General features: G+C 42.9%; 1 protein-coding gene across 2 annotated transcripts in view; it reads left to right on the forward strand.

The window, feature by feature from the left end:
* LOC112240914 (vang-like protein 1) overlaps positions 1–23,462 on the forward strand; it is a 39,297-nt gene that overhangs the window by 15,142 nt on the left and 693 nt on the right. The window contains exons 2-10 of one of the 2 annotated variants that reach the window (XM_024409142.2): positions 1,349–1,378; positions 1,458–1,604; positions 3,394–3,565; positions 14,317–14,748; positions 14,823–14,998; positions 18,847–18,980; positions 20,298–20,463; positions 22,562–22,796; positions 23,116–23,462. The exon at positions 23,116–23,462 is cut by the window's right edge and continues 693 nt beyond it. In XM_024409142.2, coding sequence (XP_024264910.1) covers positions 1,543–1,604; positions 3,394–3,565; positions 14,317–14,748; positions 14,823–14,998; positions 18,847–18,980; positions 20,298–20,463; positions 22,562–22,796; positions 23,116–23,376 — 1,638 coding nt within the window. In that variant the 5' untranslated portion in view covers positions 1,349–1,378; positions 1,458–1,542 and the 3' untranslated portion in view covers positions 23,377–23,462. Of the gene's footprint in view, positions 1–1,348; positions 1,605–3,393; positions 3,566–14,316; positions 14,749–14,822; positions 14,999–18,846; positions 18,981–20,297; positions 20,464–22,561; positions 22,797–23,115 lie in introns of both variants that reach the window. The other variant, XM_024409134.2, reaches the window with a different exon arrangement.

A 23,462-nucleotide genomic window follows, 5' to 3' on the forward strand; every position in this document is an offset into this window, starting at 1 on the left:
CGCTCTCTCGCTCTCTCTTACACACATCATTATTATTGCAATCCACAGGGAGCCTTATGCTTCTGTTGTTACCAAGGCAACAGTAGACACTTTAATTCTGGGTGCTCTTTCTCTCTCTCACTGAGGTTAGAATTTGATACTGGAGTAATGTTAGCCCTAGAAGGTGTTTGTCGTTCCTACCCTTTTTGACTCGTTCATGTATTTTACAAAGAATTCCTGGTATGCTTGTGTTTTTATTTAGAAACCCTCACGTTTCTTGGGTTATAGACACAATGCAGATGCTTTCAGCTGCAGTCATTGTATCATATATCTGGAGTCCTTACATTCCTCAGCTAGCCTCATGCTAAAAACATACAGGTAACACTAAATTCTTAAATCCTTCAAAATGATTTATCGAGCTGGACAGTGGGCTTGGTATTGCAACCCATACAGTAGTCATCATAATATAATGATCACTGTTATACTCAATGAACCAAGAGCAGATATTCACACATATACCATAACACTGGATTTGCATGCACATTTGCTTAGTGTGCTATTTGGGTGTTTGTGTCCCATTGGTCAGGCAGATCATTTATAAGTGTAGTTATATTTGCATAATGCTGAGATGAGGGAGTGGTGATTGGCAGGGGGTCATTGGGGCAACTGCATTGGGACAAATGGATCCAGTAACTAAATGAAGTCAGGCATGACGGGGTGTATCGACCCCTGTCTGGAGCATGGATCACACCAGAGCTGAGGATTGGGGGGTTCCAGTATGTGGCTAGCTGCTGCCTCCAGTTTTGGGGAGTGAGAATAAGGGGCGATATATTTTTGTTGGGGTTGATATGTTTGTCATATGGGAAAATCAAGTCTGAAATTAAAAACTTCAGAAGCCTTTTTAAACCTCATGTGAAAGTTATCCTGCAACAGGGTGATCAAATGAAGATCCTATATATGTATGTGTGTGCATGTGAGACAGTGTGTGTTTCATCACAGAGGATCAAGCTGTCTGGTCTATGATTTGAGTACCTGATGTACCTTCCTTGATGATGGGATTGGGCTTCAGATCATCACTGTGTCACTCTTTACCGTAATCCTCAGATCACCTACTGTAGCTTTTAGAATAATGAAATGGAGAATAATTCACTTAATGTTCTGTCTCCCTGGCAGTCTATCACTGTAACACAGTCACCTCTAAGTCCCAACCGGTATGGGCTGGCACATAACTCTTTAGTTTGCCTTACTTTTAGCTTTACCTGCTGTGTACTCTGTGAATAGGCCTCTGGTAGCAAGCACAGAACTGAGCTGTATATTTAATTGATAACAGACCTGTCTGTCTCTCTTTCTGTCTCTCTGTTTCTCACAGGTCAATATGTCTACAAAAGGACATCTACAGGTTTGTCAACATAGATCCCTGATGTTTTCAGTCTGCTGCCAGTCTGTTTAGTTAGTTAACCCATCTCTTCCTGGATCAGACCACCCCGCTAATCACCCTGCTGCACGACACCCTGAGACCCCCCTCAGACACCTGGCCAATCGCTGGCTCTGAACAGAGTTGCCATGGACACTGAGTCTATCCAGTCTGGCTACTCCAGCCACTCCAACAGATCCAACAGACATGGGTAAGACATGATTTCGCCACTCACACTCACTCGCACTCTTACACACACACACACACACACACATACACTCCCCATCAGGGAGAGGCTTATGTCTCAATCTGCTGCAGAGCAACTGGATGCCTGTTGTCCCCATTGTATTTTGTTTGTCATTTAAGACTAGCTACATGTCGGTTGTTGGTAAACAAATAACAGGGATTGTTCTGCCATTGTAATCCTTGGGCAGGTCACCTAAGTCCAAACAGTGTAAAAAAATTAATATGTGTAGTACACTGAACAGAAATATAAACGCAACATGTAAAGTGTAGGTCCCATGTTTCATGAGCTGAAATAATCCATCCACCTGTCAGGTGTGGCATATCAAGAAGCTGATTAAACAGCATGATCATTACACTGGTGCACCTTGTGCTGGGGACAATAAAAGGCCACTTTAAAATGTGCAGTTTTGTCACACAATGCCACAGACGTCTCAAGTTTAGTTTAGAGGGAGCGTGCAATTGGCATGCTGACTGCAGGAATGTCCACCAGAGCTGTTGCCAGAGAATTTAATGTTAATTTCTATCATCATTTTAGAGAATTTGGCAGTACGTCCAACCGGCCTCACAAACTCAGACCACGTGTAACCACACCAGCCCAGGATTTCCACATCCGGCTTCTTCACGTGTGGGGTGGGGAGTATTTCGGTCTCTAATAAAGCCCTTATGTGGGGGAAAACCCCAGTGGGTGGGCATGGCTGCCAAGTGGGTGGTCCTATGCCCACCCATGGCTGCACCCCTGCCCAGTCATGTGAAATCCATAGATTAGGGCCTAATTTATTTATTTAAATTGACAAATTTCCATATTTGAACTGTAACTTAGTAAAATCGTTGAAATTGTTGCATGTTGTGCAATGCTGTCAAGGCAAAGGGTGGCTACTTTGAAGAATCAAAAAATATACATATATTTTGATTTGTTTAACACTTTTCTGGTTAGTATATGATTCCATATGTGTTATTTCATAGTTTTGATGTCTTCACTATTATTCTACAATGTATAACATAGTAAAAATAAAGAAAAACCCTCGAATGAGTAGGTGTGTCTTTTGACTGGTACTGTACATGCATGTATCCATACATATTCATTTTTGGGGTGGAAAAAATGCTTTAAGTGTAAACGACTAAAACCAAATTTTAAAGTATGAAGAAAAGATAATGGAACTATATTATCTTTGAGAAGTAGCTAACAATCATGAAAATAAAAGCTAGACAGTCAGGGAGAATAAAAAAAATCCCAAAACTATGAATTTAGCATGATTTATTTTGTTATGTTTGAGCAAAAGAGCATGGCATTATCTATGGCAAATTGCAAGAAACTAGCTTCAAACAAATGTTTTCTCTCAGCTCCATGCCATAATATTGTATGTAGAATCTCAGGAAATTAGCTTTAAAGCTGCAAACTTCTCTCTCAGCTGCATGGCAAAATGTGTAGAATTGCAGGAAATTGACTTCTAAAATGTAGCCGTGCCGATGGCCAAGCTTGCTCATTGCAACACCCCCTGCCACTCCCACCAACTAAGCCCCTTTTGATACCAAAAGAAACCCTGAAATGAAGGCGGGAGAGAGATGAGACGGTTGAAGCTAGTGGATTATTGCCATCACATCCTTCAACCTATTTCTCTGATTCACTCTGACTTGTTCTGTAAATGACAGAGGGAGTGTGAGAGACTATTAAAGGAATTTGGCTTTCTTCTCTTTCATCCCAACACTCATCCGCTTGTCAGTTTCCGTATTCTTAGTGTGTGTGTTCTCTGTAGGGAGCAGAGTCGGCGTGAGCATCGTAAGCTTAGCAGTAAGGACAGTAGCCGGTCGGAGAGGTCTGTCATCAACACCCCCGACGGGCCCACTCAGGCCTCCCCCACCCACAACAATGATCCCCTGCTGAAAGACCCCATCTCCGTGACTGTAGACGAGGCTCCGAGCCTCCAGGTAAGCTCCAACACATCAGAAGTCACACAAACCATGGTTGAGAGATTCAGAAAGCCCTGCACAGCTACAGTATACTGTACAAAACAGAACCTGCTTACAGTAACCCTGCACACAAGCAATCATCAGCCAACCAATCTCATTCTGGGTGGCAGGGTAGCCTAGTGGTTAGAGTGGTGGACTAGTAACCAGAAGGTTACAAGTTCAAACCCCTGAGCTGACAAGGTACAAATCTGTCATTCTGCCCCTGAACAGGCAGTTAACAAACTGTTCCTAGGCAGTCATTGAAAATAAGAATTTGTTCTTAACTGACTTGCTGAGTTAAATAAAGGTAAAATTAAAATTCTCTCAGAGTCATACAGAACCCTTACAGGGACCCAGCTGGCAGTGTGTCACATGATGCAGGACTGAGGCTTTGGGAAGTAGTGGAAGATGATGAGAATGTCTTTGTCCTTTTGTCCCCTGTGATACACACACACATGCAGTACACATGAAAGTATCCAAGTGAGTGAAACAGCGCCCTTCTCTACCCTCTACCCTCTCTCTACCCTATGTATAGGCCTGATGCAGTCTGGTCCTAAAGAGTATGACATTGTTGCTGCCCATAGCATTGAATGCAAGGGAAGCCAGTGAGCATGTTGGCTCCCTTGATAAAGCAAAGTATAAAATAATAGACAATCAGCGTCGAGCAAAACTGAGTGAGCTCAACTGTGAATTGTCCTGGGAAGCCAGTTTGGATTTGGCGTCACTCTTATCAAATCACATTAAGAGCATACGTCATTGATAGAGACAATTTGAATTTTTGTGTTGTCCTCCAGTGGCTACCTAGCAAAAATTGTCCCTTTCCTTAATGGATGGAGATAGGGATTTGGACTTGGACTTAATGCTTCGTACTGGCCATCGATTGTAGCGGTGATTCTGATCCAACCATAAATTCATACATTGTGCCCCTGGCCTGAGAGGATGTAAGTTCAATATGTAGCTAGATGTAGTAGGCTAATGTTAACTAGCTGGCTCATTGTTGCCCATGAGAGGAAGTTAGGCTAGCTAGCAAGCATTTTAGCCAGGTAGCCTAGGACAACAATAACTAAAAGGATGTACTGTATCAGAGTGATAAGCCGTTTCATCAACAGGAAAGAGGAAGATGGCATTGGCGTTTCTCTACAAGTAGGATGAGTCAACATGGTTTTTCTATTTACACACACATCAGTATCATAGACAGCCACATCATATTTAGCTTACAGAGATTGGACTAAATCAATTTGGGTATATTTTAGCTGTCACTGTATTAGACTAAGCATAGGTGATTTGATGATGAAATGTTGATGATGAAATGGTGCTGGAATAGTGGAGGCAGCTCCTGTTTCCTTTGCGACTTGCTGTAACTCTCTGTGATTCTTAATCAATAGTTGTTTTGTGGTCCGAAAATGTTGGAAACATTAAAGTGCATTCAGAAGGTATTCAGACCACTTGGGGTATTGTGTGTAGATTGATGAGGGGGAAAAAACTATTGAATCCATTTTAGAATAAGGCTGTAACGTAACAGAATGTGGGAAAAGTAAAGGGGTCTGAATACTTTCCGAATGCACTGTTACTTGCTTATAGTACACGCAATATGTTTTGTGGACTTCATCGGACAGAGGTGGCTCTCCAGGTTTTGTGATTAAACAAAGGTGTGATTGAATTTATGTTGCCACTGTGTCTTCTTATTGTCTCTGCCTTTAGGCCTATATATCACAGTCACAAGGCATATGAACTAACAGGTTATAGAACAAACAACACAATTATCACAACACACAGGTTTTAATATGGCATTTATTTTCTGGGTTTTTTGGGGGGGGGTTCTCTATCTGTCTGTCTCACTTTCCCTCTCTGTCCTTCTCTGTCCCCTCTTCTCTCCCTCTCTTTGTCATTCTGTTTGTATGCCAGGGTGAACTCTTAGTGTTTGGTTAATCTGTCAGTGTAAATGGAGAGGGTTTAGCCTGTATTTGTTCTAGCATTACTACAGAGAGACTCTATAGTTGTATTTACCATGCTTTAAGGGGATGTTGGATTATATATAGCAGAGTGCCCCAACTGACTGCCCTGGGGACTAATTTGGCATGCATGTGTTTTTATTTGGCCCCAGACCAATATTTAAAAATATATATGTTTGCTTTTTTATGTGCCATTGTTGGACAAAAACGACTGTAAAAAAGAAATGAGCTCCAGGTGATTTTAGTTGTGACATCTGTTCCCAAGTATTCCCATACATAATACAGAGATTTGATCGTTTACAATGTAAGCAATTATTGTGTTTAAGTCAAATATTAGATCTGTTTGGGCTTCTTGCGGTCAATTTGCAGTCTATAAATGATTTGTAATTATGTTCTGGCCCCCCGACCATCTACTCAAGAAAACAATCAGCCCGCAGCTGAATCTAGTTGATGATCCCTGATCTTTAACATTGAGGAGAGTAAGAGCACATTAAGATGTAACAATGGGAGAGGACAGTTATGTGATGATCCAATAGATGAATGGAGATGTGATAGGCTGATTAAGATGATATTAAAAGAGCTGATCCTCCTGTGACATCCCTCTCTCAAATAGGGGTCATTGGGTTAATGTTTCTCCACTCTGTCTCTCTCTCTCTCTCTATTGCTCTCTCTTTTTCTAACCTTCTGTGTTTTTCTCTCACCCCTCTCTTTTTCTCCCCCTCTCTCCTCTCCTGTTTGGCATAAATGAATTAAAGGAAGGGGATGAGGGTGTGGAGGCTAGATCAGTGAACCTTGACACACAGTTTCCTAGACACACCCACACACACACTGGTTTACCACACAACCTGCAGGGGGGGGGGGGCATGTCATGTCAAATAGTGTCCCCCTGCCAAAAAAGTGTGTCCCCTGTGTCACAATGGGATTCACTAACCTATTAGCATACATTGCTATATCAATGGTGTCATGACCTAATGTGAAATTTGAGATCATGACAGCCAAAATGAAGTTATCTTAATTCCCGGTATGTATACAAAGCTGTTTAAACATGTTTTTTGTTTAGCTAATAAAATGAAAACATTACTTTAGCATGTCAATCTTGGTGGGTCATACTCAAAAAAATGTATCCATGCCAGCAATGCCACTACACAACAGTATACAATACATTAATTGCATTATTACGGTGACAAGCGGTGCCCACAAACTGTTAGGGCCTTCATAAAGATGTCCCAACAACAGAGCATTATTTTCAGCACCATGGAGTGTGACGACCCTCCCAGTCTGTCTGCAGTATTCTTTTACTTTGCTCTTGTTTTCCTTATTAGGATGTTGGTGGGCAGAGCCGGGAGGGTCGTCAGCAAAATGGGACACACCTGGGCCTGGGTGTGTCCCGGGATAAATACACCTCTTCCCCATTCATTGAGACTCTCTCCATGCAGACACACTGTTTGATTTTGGTTGTTGCATTTTTTGTGTCAGTTTTGTTTGTTTGCACCTTTCAACACCCCTCATTATCACATCTGTGCACGCAACCACTCACTTAAACTACTGATTACATACACCATTGTTTATTCTATATAGGTCAGTTCAGTTATTAAATATTTTTTTGTTATTCCTTATCTCCATGTTCTCTCTCTCTTTGTTACGGGCTTCGAGACGGTTCGTGACAGGAGTGAATCCTTACCACCGCTACACCTGGCGATCAGTCGAGCCTTGTCTGGCAGCGAAACAGTTCATTCAGTCTCATTTACTGCCTTTAAAAAAAAACATAGCTGATATGGATGACTTGCTTAAACAAATGTGGTTTCTACTGACAATTGAGATGTACAAAATATGGCATAATAGGACGACAAGCGGATAAGAGGCAATCCGTAATTTTGATTAAAACATTAATGAGCGAGCTAGGACAGACGTAGTCAATATAACTATTTGTTCAGCACTTTTGAAATGTACAGCGACAGAATTCAGAACATGAGCAGTTCCAACATTATTCTCCCTGTATACAAAGTCAGAACCTTAGGATAAATAAAGGGGGCATATAATCAGACAATGAAAGCTCTTACAATTTTCAATGATGACATTTCTCTTAAACAGGTTAGACTACATGTGCACTGCCAAGTCAGAACAGTAGGCGAAATTAAGAGGGGAAAATGGACCAAATTAGTATGCTGATGCAAATGGGCTACTAACAGCTTACTACACAACATGCACTTAGTATTACTTTCTTAGATACACTATACATATCTCCCTGGCATATTACATCATTTATGCAGCAGCATACAATACATTTTTGGACTCGCCTTGTTGTGCTGTGCTCACTTGAACAGGAAGGTGGTGTGGCAGTTCTTCTTGTGTGTGAACTTTGTCATCAAAATCTGGCATTCTCTGGATTTATGATGCTTTCAGGTCAACTGGGAACTCTGGGGAAAAAACCCATGGTCGAATTATAACGTCAGTGATCTTCAGGTCGGAGCTCTAGAAAAAGGTCCAAGTTCCTAACTTGGAATTCCAAGTTGGATGTTCATTCAAAACATATTTTCAGAGTTCACAGTTGTCTCAGTGAACTCACTGAAGTCTGAGATTTCCCAGTTCCGAGTTTCCAGTTATTTTGAACTCGGCAGAAGTCATGCTGGATTGACAGCATGGCCAATGTATTCAAACTTTTCTGGCCCATGGAGTTGCATGTGAATTTTTATCCTTTTAAGCTTGGAAAAGAGACCCCTAAACCCAGACTTGGCGCACACACCCGCTCCACTGAATAGCAGGCTAGTGATTGCTTTGCAACGCTTGCTGTTAGCCACTGATTCCTTCCAAACCACTCATTGTTGAAATTGCGATTTCCAACATGTTGTGTAATGTTTATGTCCTATGAGCACTGATACAGTTGATCTATAATTTCTCTTCATATGACAAGGATTGAAAAGGATTTGCCAGTAGGTTTTCGACTTGATTCGTTATGATGACTGCTTGTCTAGTTTGCTAAGTAATATTTTGAAAGTATTATGTTGTCATGATCAGTCCAATCAAAGCTATGGTAGATAAGACATTAAATCATGTTATATCTGTGGCCAATGACCTTGAGCCTTCTTGGATGGGCACTTCTAATGGAACTCTATAGCAGCACAAAGGGGGCTTGAACTTTCTAGCTTTCCCTGTAGATTTTGCGGTGACGTAGTGTCCCCATGAGTGACCGAACACTGAGCCAATCACGGCTCAACTAGAGAACATTACCAACCCCTAAACTCTGTATTTTCCACTGGCTGCCCCACCACAGAAAGCACTGAGCTAGGCTGAAACACCGGCATTTTGGAGCTGCCTTAGTCAAGAAAGCAAAAAAGAGACCATGTTTGTATGGTCAACAGTGAAGAGGCAACTCCGGGATGCTGACAACAGCCAGTGAAAGTGCAGGGCGCCAAATTCAAAACAACAGAAATCCCATAATTAAAATTCCTCAAACATACAAGTATTTTAGATAAGATACACATCTTGTTAATCCCACCACAGTGTCAAATTTCAAAAAGGCTTTACAGCGAAAGCAAACCAAATGATTATGTTAGGTCAGAGCCAAGTCACAGAAAAAAACAGCCATTTTTCCAGCCAAAGAGAGGAGTCACAAAAAGCAGAAATAGAGATAAATGAATCACTAACCTTTGATGATCTTCATCCGATGACACTCATAGGACTTCATGTTACATAATACATGTATGTTTTGTTCGATAAAGTTCATATTTATATAAAAAAATCTCAGTTGACATTTGCGCGTTACGTTCAGTAGTTCCAAAACATCCGGTGATTTTGCAGAGAGCCACATCAATTTACAGAAATACTCATAATAAACATTGATAAAAGATACAACTGTTATGCACGGAATTATAGATACACTTCCCCTTAATGCAACCACTGTGTCAGATTTCAAAAAAGCACACCCCATAATCTGAGGACGGCGCTCAGAGACCAAAACAGCCAAACAGATATCCGCCATATTGTGCAGTCAACAGAAGTCAGAAATAACATTATAAATATTCACTTACCTTTGATGATCAGACTGCACTCCCAGGAATCCCAGTTCCACAATAAACGTTTGTTTTGTTCGATAATGTCCATCATTGATGTCCAAATACCGCCTTTTTGTTTGCGCATTTAGTACAGTAATCCAAATTCATGACGCGCGATCACTAGGAGCAGACGAAAAGTCAATAAGTTCCGTTACAGTCCGTAGAAACATGTCAAACGATGTATAGAATCAATCTTTAGGATGTTTTTAACATAAATCTTCAATAATGTTCCAACTGGAGAATTCCTTTGTCTTCAGAAATGCAATGGAACTCAAGCTAACTCTCACGTGAACGTGCGTGGCCAGCTCGTGGCTCTCTGGCAGACCTCTGACTCATTCCCCTCTCTTTCGCCCCCACTTCACAGTAGAAGCATCAAACAAGGTTCTAAAGACCGTTGACATCTAGTGGAAGCCTTGGAAAGTGCAATATGACCAATACCCCACTGTATCATCGATAGGCAACGAGTTGAAATCCTACAAACCTCAGATTTCCCACTTCCTGGTTGGATTTTTTCTCAGGTTTTTGCCTGCCATAGGAGTTCTGTTATACTCACATCATTCAAACAGTTTTAAAAACTTCAGAGTGTTTTCTATCCAAATATACTAATATGCATATATTAGCAACTGGGCCTGAGTAGCAGACAGTTTACTCTGGGCACCTTATTCATCCAAGCTACTCAATTCTGCCCCCAGACTTAAGAAGTTAATGTGGTAATCAGAAGGGAATTGCAAACGGTACGTTACCTCATTAACCCTCCTCAGAACTTTAAACGGCTCCACAAACCACTGGCTAAGCTTCCGGCAGGACAGGCGGAGCGGCAGGTTCCGGGTGGAGAGCCAGACCCGGTCGCCTGGTGAGAAAACAGGTACCTCACTGCGGTGTCTGTCGGCCTGTACCTTGTGCCGACGCACAGCCCACTGGAGACGAGTGTGCGCAGCGATCCAGGTCTCCTTAGCATAACAAAACCACTCGTCCACCGCAAGGGCCTCGGTCTGGCTCGGATGCCAAGGTGCCAGGGCCGGCTGATACCGCAACATGCACTGGAAAGAACCTGCCCACTTCCTGATTGACCCTCTCCACGGTCTGACACAATGTCCTCCGGGATCCCGTAGTGCCGGAAGACGTGCGTAAAGAGAGCCTCTGCGGTTTGCATGGCCGATGGGAGCCCAGGCAGAGGAAAGAGGTGACAAGCTTTGGAAAACTGGTCCACAACGGCGATAACAGGGGTGTTCCCCTGAGAGGGGGGAAGTTCACCATGAGGTGAGAACAGGGTCATTGTGGAACCAGCAGGGAAGGAGCTTTCCATAAGGGAGGTGTCTGGGTGTCTTTGACTGGACACAGATAGGGCTGGAAGAGAAGAAATCTGGGCACCCTTAGCCAAGGTGGGCCACCAGTACTTCTCAGTCAGGGAGGTGATGGTACGGTTTATCCCAGGATGACCCGACAGATGCCATGTGCCTCCAGGTAAGGAGGCTGTCCCGCACAGTCCCGCGCTGTTGCGCCTTCTTCACCATGCTGTCTGTGTGGGTGGACCATTTCAGTTTGTCCGTGATGTGTACGCCGAGGAACTTAACTTTCCACCTTCTCCACTACTGTCCCGTCGATGTGGATAGGGGGGTACTCCCTCTGCTGTTTCCTGAAGTCCGCAATCATCTCCTTTATTTTGCTGACGTTGAGTGTGAGGTTATTTTCCTGACACCACACTCCGAGGGCACTCACCTCCTCCCTGTAGGCCATATTGTCGTTGTTGGTAATCAAGCCTACCACTGCAAACTTGATGATTGAGTTGGAGGCGTGCATGGCCACGCAGTCATGGGTGAACAGGGAGTACAGGAGAGGGCTGAGAACGCACCCTTGTGGGGCCCCAGTGTTGAGGATCAGCGGGGTGGAGATGTTGTTTCCTACCCTCACCACCTGGGGGCAGCCCGTCAGAAAGTCCAGGACCCAGTTGCACAGAGCGGAGTCGAGACCCAGGATCTCGAGCTTAATGACGAGTTTGGAGGGTACTATGGTGTTAAATGCTGAACTGTAATCGATGAACAGCATTCTTACATAGGGTGTGTTAGGGCAGTGTGCAGTGTGATTGCGATTGTGTTGTCTGTGGACCTATTGGGGTGGAAAGCAAATTGGAGTGGGTCTAGGGTTTCAGGTAGGGTGGAGGTGATAGGATCCTTGACTAGTTTCTCAAAGCACTTCATGATGACGGAAGTGAGTGCTATGGGGCGATAGTCATTTGGGAACAGCAGACTGGGATAGGGATTGATTGAATATGTCCATAAACACACCAGCCAGCTGGTCTGCGCATGCGCTGCGGCTAGGGATGCCATCTGGGCCGACTGCCTTTGAGGGTTAACACGTTTAAATGTTGTACTCACATTGGCTGCGGTGAAGGAGAGCCCGCAGGTTTTGGTAGTGGGCCGTGTTGGTTGCACTGTATTGTCCTCAAAGCGAGCAAAGAAGTTGTTTTGTTTGTCTGGGAGCAAGACATCTTGGTCCACGACGGGGCTGGTTTTCTTTTTGTAATCCGTGATTGACTGTAGACCCTGCCACATTCCTCTCGTGTCTGAGCCGTTGAATTGTGACTCTACTTTGTCTCTATACTGACGCTTAGCTTGTTTGATTGCTTTGCGGAGGGAATAGCTACACTGTTTGTATTCGGTCATGTTTCCGGTCGCCTTGCCCTGATTAAAAGCAATGGTTCCCGCTTTCAGTTTTGAGCGAATGCTGCCATCAATCCACGGTTTCTGGTTGGGGTAGGTTATAATGGTCGCCATAGGTACAACATCACCGATGCACTTGCTAATAAACTCACTCACCGAATCAGCGTATACATCAATGTTGTTGTTCAACGCAATGCGGAACATATCCCAGTCCACATGATTGAAGCAATCTTGAAGTGTGGAATCAGATGGGTCGGCCCAGCGTTGAACAGACCTGAGCAAGGGCGTTTCCTGTTTTAGTTTCTGTCTATATACAGGGAGCAACAGAAATGGAGTTTTTGTCAGATTTGCCGAAAGGAGGGCGAGGAAGGCTTTGTATGCATCGCGGAAGTTAGAGTAACAATGGTCCAGAATTTTGCCAGCCCAGGTCGCGCATTCAATATGCTGATCAAATTTAGGGAGCCTTGTTTTCAGATTAACCTTGTTAAAATCCCCAGCTACAATAAATGCAGCCTCAGGATATGTGGTTTCCAGTTTCCAGAGTCCAATGAAGTTCTTTCAGGGCCGCCGAGGTGTCTGCTTGGGGGGAATATACACAACTGTGATTATAATCGAAGAGAATTCTCTTGGTAGATAATGCGGTCGGCATTTGATTGCAAGGAATTCTAGGTCAGGTGAACAAAAGGACTTGAGTTCCTGTATGTTGTTATGATCTCACCACGACTCGTTAATCATTAGGCATACACCTCCGCCCTTCTTCTTACCAGAGAGATGTTTGTTTCTGTCATGCAATGCGTCACGAATCCAGATGGCTGTACCGACTCTGATAACGTATCCCGAGTAAGCCATGCTTCCGTGAAACAGAGAATGTTACAATCTCTGATGTTTGTCTGGAAGGCAACCTTTGCTCGGATTTCGTCTACCTTGTTGTCAAGAGACTGGACATTGGTGAGTAGTATGCTCGGGAGCGGTGGGCGATGTGCAGCTTTATAACCCCCCATAGAGGGTTATATATAAAGCTGATTTTACTCAGCAATCACAATGAGGATTTCTTTCTCCCCCTATTTCTCTCCCTCTCTCTCCCAGTGTAATTTCCTAATGGCATGTCAGGTGGTGTGTCCATCTGGCAAGGGATGACGTTTTAAGGGTGTCGTGTGGGTTAGTGTTTGCTAATTGTGTGTGTGCTGACACAAGAAGAGGGGCTGCGGTATTCAAATCCACACACACACACACACACTGTTCCCAGCTCCTTACCAGACAGACATTGAGAGAACAAAGCTCCGTGCAGCAGGCACAGAAAGAGTGAGTAAGGGAGAAAATGAACAGAGAAATACATAGCTGAATAATTGACAGAGAAATGCTCTCTTCAGCAGACAGGTATTTTAATCAGTGTCTCACTGTGCTCTTTCCTCCTCGGGCACATTTATTATAAACTGTATCCTGAGCTGGGAGACGAGATTTGACTCTAATTTGCAATGATAGGCCTGAATAACATCAGCCGTGTGCGTGTGTCATCCCTACCTGGTCATTATGAGCAGTCTGACTGTGTACTGTCAATGTCATCCTATGTGGATCAGTGGTGAGCTGAAAGCCTGTCACAGTAACACAGAACTCCAGGAAACCAAAGGCCTCTTTTAATAGAATGATGGATGGGATGTTTGCAATAAACCTCAAAGGATTTAGTCAGTGTGTCTCCAATCTGTCTGGCTTTGTATGTACAAGGGACAGAGACTGGAATCACACCAGAATGTCTACCAGTGTGTGTTTGTCACTTTGGCTTGTCTCTCACATACCATCCCTCCACAGAGTATTTCTGTCCTTTTCTATCTTATCTTATCTATCAGTCAGAGATGATCAACCTTATGTTAAGTTTTAATATATTTTAATCTCTCCTCTCTCCCGCTGTCCTCCTCTTTTTCTTTCTTTCTTTCTTTCTTTCTTTCTTTCTTTCTTTCTTTCTTTCTTTCTTTCTTTCTTTCTTTCTTTCTTTCTTTCTTTCTTTCTTTCTTTCTTTCTTTCTTTCTTTCTTTCTTTCTTTCTTTCTTCTCTCTCCCCCCCTCTCTCAGGATGATAACTGGGGGGAGACCACCACGGCGGTGACCGGCACCTCAGAGCTCAGTCTATCCCAGGAGGAGGTGGTTGGTCTGTGGAAGGTACCGGACGACAGCCAGAGGCAGGGCTGTCAGCTCTACACTCCCCTGATTCTGGGCATCTGTGTGGGGCTAGTGGTCCTGGCCACCCCCCTGGCCTTCCTGGTCCTCCCGGCAGTGTTGTGGCCAGCAAGGCTGCAGGCCTGTGGCTCTGCCTGTGAGGGCCTCTTCCTCTCTGTGTCCTGTAAACTCCTCATTCTCCTGCTTGCTATATGGGCTATCTTCCTGCGCCAGGCCAGTGCCAGCCTGCCCAGAGTGTGTGTGTATCGAGCCCTCCTGGCCACGCTCACGCTGCTGCTCACACTCTCCTACTGGCTGTTCTATGGGGTCCGCATCCTTGACTCACAGGTGTGTATGCTTCATAATTGTGTGTGTGTGTTTGTGTGTGTGTGTGTGTTGATCCTGTGTTGTGTATTCTCCAGGATGAGGACTACCAAGGTATCGTCCAGTTTGCTGTGTCTCTGGTGGACTCTCTGCTGTTTGTCCACTACCTGGCCATCGTGCTGCTGGAGATCAGACAGATCCAGCCCTGCTACAGCCTGTGTGTTATACGCTCCACTGACGGGGAGACAAGCTGCTACAACCTGGGACAGCTCAGGTAATACACACAACAATATCTTGCTAAAATGTTGCTGCTGACCGTAGTGACGTCATTCTTCTACCAGCAATATGAAGATGAAGATCACTTTATTCACATTAAGGTCAGACCGAAATGTTCATTCTGCTTGAACTCAGTCTGTATACAACAAGGAGGGAACTGAATGGTGTGGCCCAGATGAATTGAGAAACCATGTTGATGCCAGTAAACAAAAGTCAGTCAGCTGATCACTCAGATAGCAGAAACGTTTACAGAAAATCAGACTATTAGAGAATGCCTTTAGAATGCCCTCACCCCAACGCACCCACCCACACCCGACTGCCCTGTTGAACTGTGGGTAATTGGAGACTCATGTTCAGGGGGAAGCGTAGCAGTAATTTAGTTACTAAATCACCCAGAATGCTCCAGTCCAGTCTTTTTGCTCTAGGGTGCTATTCTGGTAATTAGGTGGGCTGGGCCTGAGAAATAGGGACTATGATGCAGTATGATGAACTTACCTTCCAGATACTGATCTACAGTCGGATTTGGCATTTTCTTCATAACTGTTCAGGCTAGGATTTATGGCTAGTAAACTGATCATAGATCCTGCCTTAGGAGAACTACAACCCAGAGCTGTCTCTCTTATCAAAAGCATATGGTTTAAAGGCCCAGCGCAATCAAAAACATGATTTTTCTGTATTTATGTACAGTACCAGTTAAAAGTTTGGACACACCTACTCATTTTTTACAATTTTCTGCATTGTAGAATAATAGTAAAGACATCAAAACTATGAAATAACATATATGTATATTCTCTATTTTATACCATCTATTGCGTCTTGCCTATGCTGCTCTGTCATTGCTCATCCATATATTCATATGTACACTACTGTTCAAAAGTTTAGGGTCACTTAGAAATGTCCTTTCCTTGTTTTTGAAAGAAAAGCTCATTTTTGTGCCCATTTAAAATAACATCAAATTGATCAGAAATACAGTGTAGACATTTTTAATGTTGTAGATGACTATTGTAGCTGGAAAAAGCTGCTTTTTAATGGAATATCTACATAGGTGTACAGAGTGAAGAGGTGACTCAGGGATGCTGGCTTTCTAGGCAGATTGGCAAAGAAAAAGCCTTATATCGAAACTATAAGCACAAGCATTTTGCTACACTCGCAATAACATCTGCTAACCATGTGTATGTGACAAATAAAATGGTATTTTATTTGATATGGAATCATGTAGTAACACATTTTCTTAACATATCAAAATATATTTGATGTTTGAGATTCTTCAAAGTAGCCACCCTTTGCCTTGATGACAGCTTTGCACACTCTCAACCAGCTTCATGAGGAATGCTTTTCCAATATCCAATACAAAAGTTCCCACATATGCTGAGCACTTGTTGGTTGCTTTTCCTTCACTCTGTGGTCCAACTCATTCCAATCCATCTCAAGTGGGTTGAGGTCGGGTAATTGTAGAGGCCAGGTCATCTGATGCAGCACTCCATCACTCTCCTTGGTCAAATAGCCCTCCTTTGTCAAATAGCCCTTCACAGCCTGGAGGTGTGTTTTGGGTCATTGTCCTGTTAAAAAGCTAATTATAGTCCTACTAAGCGCAAACCCGATGGGATGGTGTATCGCTGCAAAATACTGTGGTAGCAATGCTGGTTAAGTGTGTCTTGAATTCTAAATAAATCATTGACAGTGTCACCAGAAAAGCACCATCACACCTCTTCCTCCATGCTTCACGGTGGGAACCACACATGCGGAGATCATCCGTTCACCTACTCTGCGTCTCACAAAGACACAGCGGTTGGATACAAAAATCTCATTTGGACTCATCAGACCAAAGGAGAGATTTCCACCAGTCTAATGTCTTTTGCTTGTATTTCTTGGCCCAAGCAAGTCTCTTCTTATTGGTGTCCTTTAGTAGTGGTTTCTTTGCAGCAATTTGACCATGAAGGCCTGATTCACTTAGTCTCCTCTGAACTGTTGATGTTGAGATGTGTCTGTTACTTGATCTCTGTGAAGCATTTAATTGGGCTGCAATTTATGAGGCTGGTAACTCTAATGAACTTATCCTCTGCTGCAGAGGTAACTCTGGGTCTTCCTTTCCTGCGATCCTCATGAGAGCCAGTTTCATCACAGTGCTTGATGGTTTTTAAGACTGCACTTGAAGAAACTTTAAACGTTCTTGAAATTTTCCAGATTGATTGACCTTCATGCCTTAAAGTAATGATGGACTGTTGTTTCTCTTTGCTTATTTGAGCTGTTCTTGCCATAATATGGACTTAGTCTTTTACCAAATAGGGCTTCTGTATACCACCCTTACCTTGTCACAGCGCAATTGATTGGCTGAAATGCATTAAGAAGAAAAAAGTTCCACAAATTAACTTTTAACAAGGCACACCTGTTAATTTAAATGCATTCCAGGTGACTCCTCATGAAGCTGGTTGAGAGAATGCCAAGTGTGAAAAGTTGTCATTAAGGCGAAGGATAGCTACTTTGAAGAATCTCAAATATAAAATACATTTTGATTTGTTTAACACTTTCTTGGTTACGACATGATTCCATATGTGTTATTTCATCGTTTTGATGTCTTCACTATTATTCTACAATGTAGAAAATAGTCAAAAATAAAGGTAAACCCTGGAATGAGTAGGTGTCCAAACTTTTGACTGGTACTGTATATTTCCACGCTATGGGGGGGAAAAATCACTATTCGAATGGTATCATACATTTTTGTTGGATATTAAAAAAGCAGATGGAGTGAGCGACACCAAGGAAACTCTGCTCCAACCAAGACTAGCTAACTTGTAGCAGCCACATCGTTATTTATCATCCCATATAACAGTCTCTGTCTTGACAAGAGTGGCCTAGAGAAGCTTTTAAGCTAAGCTAGCCAACTATAGCTAACCAGGCTAATTGAGGCCACATGCTAAGCTTCTCCCCAACCCCATTCAGATAAAACAGCCTACCTGTTGGTTGCTCATTGTAGCCTACTCCTTCCCATTTTGCGAACTTTTAATTCTGTAATTTTATTCCATCTTGCATTGCATTAGTGAACTCTCACTACACATTGAGCCTCTCTGACACTTTGATTGGCCAACATAAACAAAAAGCTACAGACGTGCAGACGTGAAGGCTACTGGTCGGCTACCGCTTCTTTTTATGGGGAGCACTGTGCACTATGTTTTATTAAATTCATAATTTGAAATGTCATTGTATATCCTTGTATGTAACAATGTCACATGGATATTTACATTTAATTTAGTAAAGGCGTTTTCATTGTTAAGGTAGGCCTGTCATTTTTTATGCTCAGAACAATTAATACTCACACAAGTATTTGAATACTAACATCCATTCAGATATTTCAATAACCGTGCTGATCCCTTGCAGAAAGGTTAGCTAAGTGTACGTAGACTTGACATTGATACAGTATATGCATGGTTCTGTCTCTCTATGCGGCCTCACCTCTAGCCTCTCTGTCTGAAACTGACTGATCTCCTGTAGAAAGGCCTGAGGCTGGAGGACAGTTTAAAGCAGGGAACGCTGTATAACGTGGCCCTGGTCTGCAGTAGTCTGGTCTGGGGGAGTAGTGTAGATATGAGGCATGCTGCTCAGTAAGAGCTATTTTATCAGGTGAATCAAATCAGCAGGGACAATAATGGACTTCATTCCCGACCTTCCTTTATAATACATCCATCTGTTTTCTCTACCTTCTACTACTTTATGGCCTTTTTTCTTACCCTATCTCTCTCTCCCATCGTTCTCTCCCTCCCTCTGCCCCTCTCTCTCTCCCATCGTTCTCTCTCTCCCTCTCTTGCCCCTCTTTTGCTTTTTTTCTCTCTCTCCCTCTGTCTGTGTCAGTATTCAGAGGGCAGCTCTGTCTCTGCTAGAGTTCTACTACAGAGACTTTCCTCTTCATAACCCCGCCCTTCTCTCCGCCTCCAAGCACCGTGCCGCCAAGCACCTGGCTGGCCTCAAGGTCTACTCCATGGATGGTTAGTATAGCTACAGATTCAGTGGTTCTTCAATGGTTACATTGGATTTGTCTCCCTGTATGTGTCGTCCACCTTCCAATCATCTCTTTTCCTCTTTGTAACTGCATCATAAAGTGAAACTCTTTCTCTTTCTCGCTCTACCTGTCTTTCCATCTGTCAGCTGTCTGTCCACCGTATTTGTCCATGTACGTGCTTCGTTGTGATGCTGTCTCTCCGTATACCTTCCCATGCCACCCTAAGCAACATTTAAAGCTAAACTGAGAGCTTACCTTTTGGACAATGACAGTAAGTAAAGCTGGGTAATAATCTCTTCTGTGTGTCCTCACACTTTTTACAAGTTTACTCTACTAACCTAGTGTACATTACTAACCTCATTCATTACTTCCCTTCCCTCACCCACAATGTTTGCACTGCTTCGACGCCTTCACACACAGATACATACCAATCTAACCACCCCTTTCATTCACCAGATATTCTACACAGACACACAGGCACCGACTGCCGAAGGAGTACTTGGGCCTTCCCAACTCAGTGCAGATTTTATGGGTTTTCTCTATGGTCTTTGTAGTGGAGTTTGGTAGAGGAGTATGCTGGTACGGTTCCTTACAGAACCCTCCCACCCTCCCCTTGTCAAACTATGAAATGGGAGGGAGGGAGGGCTTCAGAGGTTTGGCATTTCTGCCTTTCAATAATTCATCACAGTAGCTTTCAGCCTTACACACACACATACACATGCGTGCGCGCACACACACACACACACACACACACTACATGTTCATGTTTTTAAATGTATGTCAAATGTTTAGTTTTTTGTCTGTAATGTACATACATACAGTACACACCTTGGTGTTAATGATTCATTGCTTCATCTCTCCTGACCTGTATCTGCCGGGATTACTGTACTGAACTCCCCTCTTATCCACATATCCCTCATGAATATGGACCAGATTCCACTACTCCATATTCATATCCCCCAGGAACTATAATTTATGCTTTTACTACTTCTGGGTTAGTTATTGGTATTCACCATAGAGAGATGTGAATTATATGATCAAACTGGTATTGTCTTTTATTTGATGAATATTTACTAGCCTGGTAGCCAGATGTTAGTTTCAACTTTGGTTAACTCTGTTGTCATTTGGCAGATGGCTAAACCACATAGTTAGCTGTAACTACCAGACTAAATATTTCATCAGTCTCATCAGATTTTTTTATTTAGAATCCTCACTGAGATCTGTGTTTTCCCCGGGTTGCTGTTGATATGCTGATTGGGCCACAGTGACCTTCCCATCATGCCTCTGTGATTCCTGTTCATAGGCCCAGGGAACCCGGCGGAGCCGGCAGAGGGGTCGGGGGGACTGGCGGTGGGGGGCAAGTCTCGGACCATGATCTCTGCAGCAGCCAGGCACAAAAACACATCTCATAACGAGCTATACTATGAAGAGGCAGACTATGACAGACGGGTGTGCAAACACAGAGCCAGGTGAGTGAGTGAGAGAGAGAAAGAACACTCTTGAGTGAATAGGAAGGTGAATATTTGGGTTAAAAAGAAAGAAATTAGTGAAGAAAGAAGGATGAAAGTTACATAGGTGGCAGTGCCTTCAGAAAGTATTCATACCCCTAGACTTATTCCACATTTTGTTGTTACCTGAATTCAAAATGAATTAAATATATTTTCTCACCTATCTTCACAATACCCCATAACAATAAGGTGAAAGCATGTTTTTAGGAATCTTAGCAAATGTATTGAAAATGAAAACAGCAATATCTCATTTAGGTAAGTACAAATGTAAAAAAATATATAATAAGTATTTACACCCCTGAGTCAATACATGTTAGAATCACATTTGGCAGTGATTACAGTTGTGAGTCTTTCTGGCTAAGATTTTAAGAGCTTTGAACACCTGGATTGTACAATATTTGCACATTATTTATTTTATTTTATTATTCTAGCTCTGTCAATTTGGTTGATCATTATTAGACACACATGTTCAAGTCTTGCCATAAATTTTCAAGACGATTTAAGTCAAAATTGTAACTAGGCCAGTCAGGAACATTCAATGTCGTTTTGGTAAGCCACTTGGTAAGCCACTTGGTAAGCCACTATGTATATTTGGCCCTGCATTTTAGGTTATTGTCCTGCTGAAAGGTGAATTTGTCTCCCAGTGTCTGTTGGAAATTCTCTAGGATTTTGTCTGTGCTTAGCTCTATTCTGTTTATTTTTATCCTAAAAAACTCCCTATGACAAGCATACCCATAACATGATGCAGCCACAACCATGCTTGAAGATATGAAGAGTGGCTCTCGGTAACGTGTTCTGTTGGATTTTCCCTAAACAATGCTTTGTATTTAGGACATAAAGTTTTTTGCAGTTTTACTTTAGTACTTGTAGCAAACAGGATGCATTTTTATTCTGTACACCCTTCCTTCTTTTCACTCTGTCATTTAGGTTAGAATTGAGGAGTAACTACAATGTTGTTGATCCGTCCTCAGTTTTCTCCTATCACAGCTATTAAACTCTGCACAGTATCTGTTTTAAAGTCACCATTGGCCTCATGATGAAATCCCTGAGTGATTTCCTTCCTCTCCGGCAACTGAGTTAGGAAGGACTCCTGTATCTTTGTAGTGACTGGGTGTATTGATATACCATCTAAAGTGTAATTAATAACTTCAACATGCTCAAAGGGATATTAAATGTCTGCTTTTTTTGCTTGTTATTTTATTTTTACCCATCTACCAATAGGTGCCCTCTTTGTGAGGCATTGGAAAATCTCCCTGGTCTTTGTGGTTGAATTTCACTCCTCGACTGACAGACCTTACAATTATCTGTATGTGTTGGGTACAGAGATGAGGTAGTCACTCAAAACTTATTGCACACAGTAAGTCCATGCAACTTATTATGTGACTTATTTAGGCTTTCCATAACAAATGGGTTGAATATTTGATTCAAGATATTTCAGCTTTTCATTTAATTCATTTGTTAAAGAAATTCTAAAAACATAATTCCACTTTGACATTATGGATATTGTCTGTTGGCCAGTGACAAAAAAATCTCAATTTAATCAATTATACATTTGGTCTGTAAGACAATAAAATGTGAAAAAAGTCAAGGGCTGTGTGTTCTTTCTGTAGGCACTGTATGATGCTTAATGCAAGGATTTAAAATATAGATCAGGATTTACATAAATGGACTCAAGAATAGATACAGTAGGGTACATTGTCTTGTGTTTTTCTAACTTGTAGGATGTAAGAACAGATGTAAGAACAATATACAGTAGTATACTGAATGTTGTGTGTACATTGCTGTAATAGATGTTTTATTGCCACACACCGGATAGGTACAGAGAAATGCCTTGTTTTACAGGGTCAGGCCAAGTATTACGGCTCCCCCAGAGCAAATTAGAGTAAGTGCCTTCCTCAAGGTCACATCGACAGATTTTTCACTTTGTCGGCTCCGATATTCGAACCATCAACCTTTCGGTTACTGGCCCAACGTTAGGATAGTAACTTTAGGGTGTAAGAAAATATGAATGTACAGTATACTGAATGTTGTGTCTGTGTGTACATTACTTTAACGTTAGGCTAGTGGTGGCTGTGGAAGAGGCCTTCATGCATGTGAGGAGGATGCATCAGAAGGAGCAGAAAGTGTCCCCCGGGGATGTGTTGGATGTACGGGAGGCAGCCTCGGCCATCTTCCCCTCCATGGCCCGCGCCCTGCAGAAATACCTCCGAACCACCAGGAGGCAGCACTGCCACAGCATGGACAGCATCCAGAGACACCTGGCCTTCTGCCTCACACACAACATGAGCCCCAAGGTAAGCAAGAATGAACCCATTAGCCCTACTCTAGTGCCAAGTCAGTCCCCGTACCCTAACACAATACTCTTTATTATGTCCTTACGATAGTGTCAGCAATTCTGAAATGTGTTGTGTATTTCCGTGTCTGTCTCTCTCTCTCTGTCTGTCTGTCTGTCTGTCTGTCTGTCTGTCTGTCTGTCTGTCTGTCTGTCTGTCTGTCTGTCTGTCTGTCTGTCTGTCTGTCTGTCTGTCTGTCTGTCTGTCTGTCTGTCTGTCTGTCTGTCTGTCTCTCTCTGTGTGTGTGTGTGTGTGTGTGTGTGTGTGTGTGTGTGTTCAGGCATTCCTAGAGGCCTACCTGTCCCCTGGTCCTACGCTGCAGTACGGTCAAGAGCGCTGGATGGCCGATCAGTGGACTTTGGTCAGCGAGGCTGCGGTCACCAGCGGTCTAAAGGAGGGCATGGTCTTCTCCCTTAGGTGTCTAGACTTCAGCCTAGTGGTCACGGTCAAGTCCATCCCCTACATTCGAATGACCGAGGAGTACGTTGACCCCAAGTCACACAAGTTTACCCTGTGTCTCCAATCTGAAACATCAGTCTAACAGACACGGAAAACTGTGGCTATTCTAGAATTACAGTATCTTACCATTTTAGTATGTTTTTTGTGTTATGTTTCTTAAACCCTTTT

The sequence above is a fragment of the Oncorhynchus tshawytscha genome, linkage group LG03, assembly GCF_018296145.1.
Source record: "Oncorhynchus tshawytscha isolate Ot180627B linkage group LG03, Otsh_v2.0, whole genome shotgun sequence".
Lineage (NCBI taxonomy): Eukaryota > Metazoa > Chordata > Actinopteri > Salmoniformes > Salmonidae > Oncorhynchus > Oncorhynchus tshawytscha.